At 48.1% G+C, this 6,000-nt stretch overlaps 1 protein-coding gene across 5 annotated transcripts in view; it reads left to right on the top strand.

Moving 5' to 3' along the window:
• Window positions 1-5,051: 5,051 nt before the first annotated feature.
• The window catches only part of POLE (DNA polymerase epsilon, catalytic subunit), a 34,723-nt gene continuing 33,774 nt past the window's right edge, over window positions 5,052-6,000 (top strand). For all 5 annotated transcript variants that reach the window (XR_007778908.1, XM_050980499.1, XM_050980498.1 and 2 more), the window contains exons 1-3: window positions 5,052-5,287; window positions 5,779-5,859; window positions 5,938-5,982. Coding sequence is in view for 4 of the 5 variants with exons in the window: in XM_050980499.1 (XP_050836456.1) it covers window positions 5,057-5,287; window positions 5,779-5,859; window positions 5,938-5,982 (357 nt within the window). In the remaining variant the exon portion in view is untranslated. The remainder of the gene's footprint in view (window positions 5,288-5,778; window positions 5,860-5,937; window positions 5,983-6,000) is intronic.

Here is a 6,000-nt window from a genome sequence, read left to right as displayed (position 1 = left end):
ATGACACCCCAGCTCCCGGGACAGTGAAGAAGAGGGGACAACCTTGCTGGCATGCAAATCAAGAAGCCCCTCACCAAACCTAGCAAAAACCCCTAAAAACAACGAGCCAACACAGAATTAAGAGATCGAAGTGATGTCTAGATATGAGGAACAGAATGCAGTGTCCACTTTCACCCTAACCTAAAAGACATTGACTAGAAAGAAGACCCTGAACGTCAAACCACAAAGCTGGGAATCTCCTAGTATTCTCATGAGGACAGAAGCCCCAGCTCTTCCTGCAGATGAGCGGACAAATCCGCATTCTTCTTCCTCCTCCATGCCACTCCTGGAAGCAGCATCAGTGTGAGTGTGACCCATTGATTCTTCCCACCTGAGCTGATTTTTAATAAAGGCATTGAAAAGGAGAAAGATCTCCTGCCCTATTTATTTCAAAACATGTCTAATGGAACAGGAGGATTTAGAATTGAGCAGTGGGTAAAGGTTTAACCCAGTCTGTTTAACTGGTCCCAGGGAAGGAAACCTAAAGGAAACTCATGACTGTATCCAGGTAACAGATCTCTATACCCAAGTGTGAAATACAAAGCTGTGTTTCGTGTCAGGTACATACAGGCAACATGTATTTGTGATTGTAATATGTGTGGAAACCGACCATGAGACACTTATAAAGATGAATTCTAATAATGACTGAGAAAAATAAAGCATGGAAGAAGGCCTTTGAACCTATCCTTTGTTTGCAATTAACCTTTATAAGAATCAAGTTGATTTAGGAGCATTTGATTTACAGTTTTAAGATGTTGCTTTTTGACAAGAACTTTCTGCTTGTAGTTAAGCCTTAAAGAGTTTTGCAATAATAACCTTTTGAAGTATAATTTTAGAGTATTGGTTGTAGTAAGGATCTTTTGAAACTATAGCTTTAGAATGTATAGAAAGGAAACCTGCTTATCTCACGCCTTAACAAAACAGTGAAAAGCAGCTTGAGAAAGAAAGTTGGACATCAACTCAAGGATTAATAGCCTAGACCAAGGGAAGCTGGACATCACTGTAATGAGATTTATGGTCCAATCAAAAGGTGGACCCACATCTAGAAGCTGGACTTCACCAGATTAAATACTCCTTCCTTCTTTCACAGGACCACCACATAGGATACATCCTGAGAAAAACTAAATGACAATAGTGTATAGAATTGTGACATAAAAATTGGGAATAGAAACTGCTGCTGAGTAAAAATTGGGAATAGAAACTGCTGAGAAAGCTTATGGGTTCCCCTATAAATATCTGTAAGCCCCAGCCATCAGTGTGCAGTTGGAGGGAAAACTTCCCCCCACTGTACCCAGCGCTGTGTTGCTCATACTTTACCATATTAATTAATAAATTGATTGCTGCTTGAATATAGGCCTAGTCCAGCTTCTCATTTATAACACGAGCTAGGGAATGTAGTATATAGTAGAGATAATTCATGCTGTGTATGTATATAAAATATTGTGAGATCCAACATATGGCTTCGACCACCCTGTCCGGGACCAGAGTCTTATTTCTATTCAATTAGTTCCCGGACATTGCTAAGATAATATCAAGCCTGTTAATGTAAGAATGAAGCCCTCCCGGGCCATAAGGGCCGATTTCCCAGGAATGTCTGAGCCACTCCTGAGAACTTGCACCTGGGGATGTTGCAACTTCCAGCTCAAGCACCAGCAATACTCTTTTACATGTGAAAGAAGGCTATTCTGAAGAAGTCCAGACAGCCATCCAGACCTCTGGAGCGGCTTTTGTACATTTCTGCATCTGTATGGTCCCAGCCATACATGTGAAGGGACGCAAAAGAACCTTCCGTCATTTCTGCCTCAGGCCAAATAAACAGAATATAAGCCAGCTGCATGAAGCAGTTGGGGTGAACCACTAAGGAGACAGTGGCACTCTGTCAGATCCAGGTTCACCCAGCGCTGACTTCCGGGGTTGACGCTGCCTTAGCTGTGGTCGTTTTTCAAAATCCTATTTTTTGTTGTTGATATAATAAATCTTTGTTAAATTTTTTTATAAATTTGGTTGCCGATCTGATAATTTATAACAGGAAGATTTACAGGATACTCCTTGGCCAAATGGGGAAAGGTGTTTATTGATGGATCTTCAAGAGTAATAAGAGGAAAACAAGTTTTTGGATATGGTATAGTAAAAGGAAGGGAATTGCAAGAAGAGGGGAAGCTACCATGCACATAGTCAGCAGATACCATAGAACTGTACGCCTTAATAGAAGCCTGAAAAGCGTATCAAGGTAAGGTAGTGAATATTTACAGATTTAAAGTATGCGTGTGGGGTGGTACCTGAGTTTGGAAAACTGGGGAGAGGTTTGTTAACTTGCAGGGAAAAAAAAGTCCACTCACGAGGGCTCAATTACTCGCCTGTTGGAGGTGGTGAATTTACCAAAAGAGGTAGAAATGATACACGTTAGGGGACATTAGGCAGGGTACTGAGAAGAAACAATAAGTAATCAAGTGGCTGATGGAGAGGTTCAGAGGCAGCACTTCTGGCAGAGGTCTCTGGGATCCTCCCTTTGCTCCCTGAGGCTCAACCATTGCCAGGTGAAGGGCGAAGTGGTGGTGCTGCTGCTGTCTTTCCCACCTGTGGAGTTGGAGATAATCAAAGGTCGTGAGGCAGAAAAAAGGGAAAAATTTATTTATAGAGGACAGTAAACAGTGGATGTCAGCAGCTTTGACCCTGCAAATGTAAAAACAAATCCATGGGGGATAATTGGAGCTCTCTAGGATTGGCAGAGACCTTCCTCAAGATGTTCTGCTTTATGCCTTTTATTTTAGCAAAACGAGCTTTGAGCGGTGCCTGGCTAAAGTTAATAGCCAGACTACAAAGGAGATTGAAAGGTGGGGGAGTGACCCTGGGCTATAAGTCCTTCCAGAGATGTCAGGTGTATTTGAGATGCCCAGGGCAAGAGAGTTTAAATATCCCCTGGTAGTGGTATGCCAGCTGGCAGGGTGGCCAGAGGTGTTTCTAGCCACTTCAGCTATTTGATCTGACTGATCTAACCAATTGTTTATTTGATCAGTTAACAAATGATTTCTGAATATGGGTTTGTGAAGGCAGTGGACTCAGACAGGGCAACTCATTTTACAGAGGGAACCTTTAAAAGATTATGGCTGCTTTGAGAATTCAGTGGGACCTCCATACCCCCTGGAACTCTCAGAATTCAGATCACATGGAAAGGATGAACATGTCACCAAAACTGTGGTGATAACAAAAAACTTTCCAACAACCATTTTTAGTGTTAGAGAATCAAGGCATTGCTTTATTCTGGCCAGAATGTTCAACAGAAATTTCACCCACACATTGCCCAGGTATGCTGAGAAAATCAGTCTATGACACCTAAATTTTACTAGATTTTCCCCATATTTCATACAGTCAAACCTCATAGAAATTCATTGGTTCAATGTGCATTGGTCCCAAGTTAGGCAGTTCTTAGTATTTGGTTTCCTGTTGTTTACAGATTTCTTCAACTCCGAGGCTAATTTGGTCCTCATTTCTTGGTTCTCTTATCAGTCTTTTCCAGACCATGTGTCTCTAACCATGCCAGGGGCAGTGTCTGGGGTTGAAGGTTGTCTATGCCGATATCTGCGTCTGCTAGTTATTCCCAGTCTATGTAGGTGTTAAACTCATCAGTTTTCGCCCGGTTAAATAGTCATTTGAAAAGTAACTTCAATTCCCTTTTCCCTTGGACAAAAGCGAACTAACCTGACTAAAGTTACATTAAAAAAATGTTAAACCTTGTATAATTTCCAACACTCTGCCTCCTCTATGTGCACTGGCTTTTCACGGCATGATTTTCTGTACAAAGGGGACACATTAATCCATGGCCTATCCAGAAACCAATTGGGGTTGGCCCTTGCTGAAGGAGCAGCCTGGGCTTTGCCACTGCTGAACGTGTGAAGTGGGAGGACACCAGGCACAGGGAGGGGTGTGGGAATGGGGACTGCGGTGTGATGTGGGTCCTGTGCAAGGTGCTGATGACAGCAGCACCTTACAGATGCATGCACCTTGATCTGTGTGTCCAGTGCCTGTAAGTCCTGGGTGTCCTGTGTTTGCATCCATGTGTGTGTCTCTGGGACCTGTGTGTCTCTTGAAGCCCAAAACTGGACAAGAAAATAAAACTCTATAGTCAGACGGCGACAGAGCAGGCATTTGTTTATTCAGCACTGAGAGTGAAGGGGATCTTGGCCGAAAACTCACTCAATCTTCTGTAGCCTTCAGTTACATTTTAAAAATCCTTCCCTGCAATGTCACAATTACAACATATCATTAGCATACTCACATTTACATAAAGCTGTGTCATGGTTTTACAAGAGTTTGTTGCTTTCACCAACAAAGAACTTTGTCAGTTCTTCTGTAGTGGTCATCAGTCTTCTGGTGAAGGCTTCTGTAGTCTTCTTCACATTTGAACTTTCTATCTCTATCTTCAGCACATGCCTTGGTGCTTCTTGTTTCACAGTCTAACGTGGTTTTAGCTAATTTTGCAGTTTGCAAAATTAGAACTTGCTATCTTGTTCTTGATGGCGTTTATCTCACTTGCCCCGTTGTCTTGCTTTTCTTTGCTATCCTGCTTGTTTTACTTGCATATCTTGTTACAATATTACTTGTGGTTAACCTTTAATTAGATACCACTTAGGACTCAGTCTGGGACCTGTACTTAGCTTCGCTGTTACCTAAATCCACAACGGGAAAGCAGTAGCCGCATCCTGGCTCTGGGCAGGACCGGGCTCCGGGGCTGCACCAGCCGGGCTGGGGTGCCCCCGCGGCCAGCCCAAAGGCCCGGCCCGGCCCGGCCCGGCCTCAGCTCGCCGCGGAGGGGGTGGGTGGCGCGCGCCGGGGGCGGGAGGAGGGGGGAGAGCTCTGCCTGTCATTGGTGGGATGCACGGGCGGGGGAGGTGGGTCCCAGTTCTGATTGGTTCTCTCGTCGCGGGGCGCGGTAAGGGTGTTCGCTCTCGCGAGAATCTGGTACAGCGCGGGAAATTTCTCCCGCGGCGCCGCTGAGGTGCGGCCCGGGCCGGCCGGGATGGGGCTGCGGGACGGCGCCGAGGCCGAGCCGGCGCGGCGGGGGCGGCGGCCAGGCGGGCCCCGGGAGCCGGCGGACGGTGCCGGGTCCGGCCGTGACGATGCCTCCTCGCTGTCTGCGCTCAAGCGCCTGGAGCGGGCACAGCGCACGGACCGGCTGGACGCGCTGTTCGGCTTCGAGCGGCCCGCAGAGCCCGGTGAGCGGACGGGCTGGCTCATCAACATGCACCCGGTACGGGCCGGCGCGGCGGGAGGCGAGCAGGCAACAGACGGGGCACGGGGCTTCCCGTGGGGAGACCCCCGATAGGGCCTGGGGAAGGGTTTCCCACAGAGACACCCCAGCCGTACCAGGGATGGGAGTCAAACGGAGTTATGGCCCGTAGGGCTAGGGGCAGGGGGCAGGGGTCCTATGGGGAGACCCCCAATACAGCCGGGGTGTGGGGGGGTGTCCCACGGAGATACCCCACGTAGGGAGCGGGGGAAGACGTCCCCTAGGGAGACCCCCTCATAGGGCCGAGGAGGCGGTTCTGACAGACAGACCCCGGCCGTACTTGGGGTAGGAGACCCAGTGTCCCTGCTGGGCCTCCCATGTTTCCCTGGCACTACCGGGAGGGAAGTCCCACACGGACACTTCCGGTAAATCGCGGGGGTAAAGAGTCCCTTGGTGGGGTCCCGGGGTAGTCTCATGGAGGGACCCTGTTGAGTCTTGGTGTCTACGGGCAGACGGAGGTGCTGGATGAGGACCGGCAGTCAGTGAGCGCAGTGGACTACTACTTCATCCAGGAGGATGGGAGCCGCTTCAAGGTGAGTGCCAGCGGCGACCAAGCGGCTGCAGTGTCCCAGGAGAGAACCTGTCACCATTGTCTGTCTGCTCCTTCCTAGGTGGCCCTACCCTACAAGCCCTACTTCTACATTGCCACCCAGAAGGTGAGGAGGGGCAGGGCT

Source organism: Serinus canaria, chromosome 15, assembly GCF_022539315.1.
Source record: "Serinus canaria isolate serCan28SL12 chromosome 15, serCan2020, whole genome shotgun sequence".
Classification (NCBI taxonomy): Eukaryota; Metazoa; Chordata; class Aves; order Passeriformes; family Fringillidae; genus Serinus; species Serinus canaria.
This window is presented reverse-complemented; position numbering and strand designations above follow the sequence as displayed.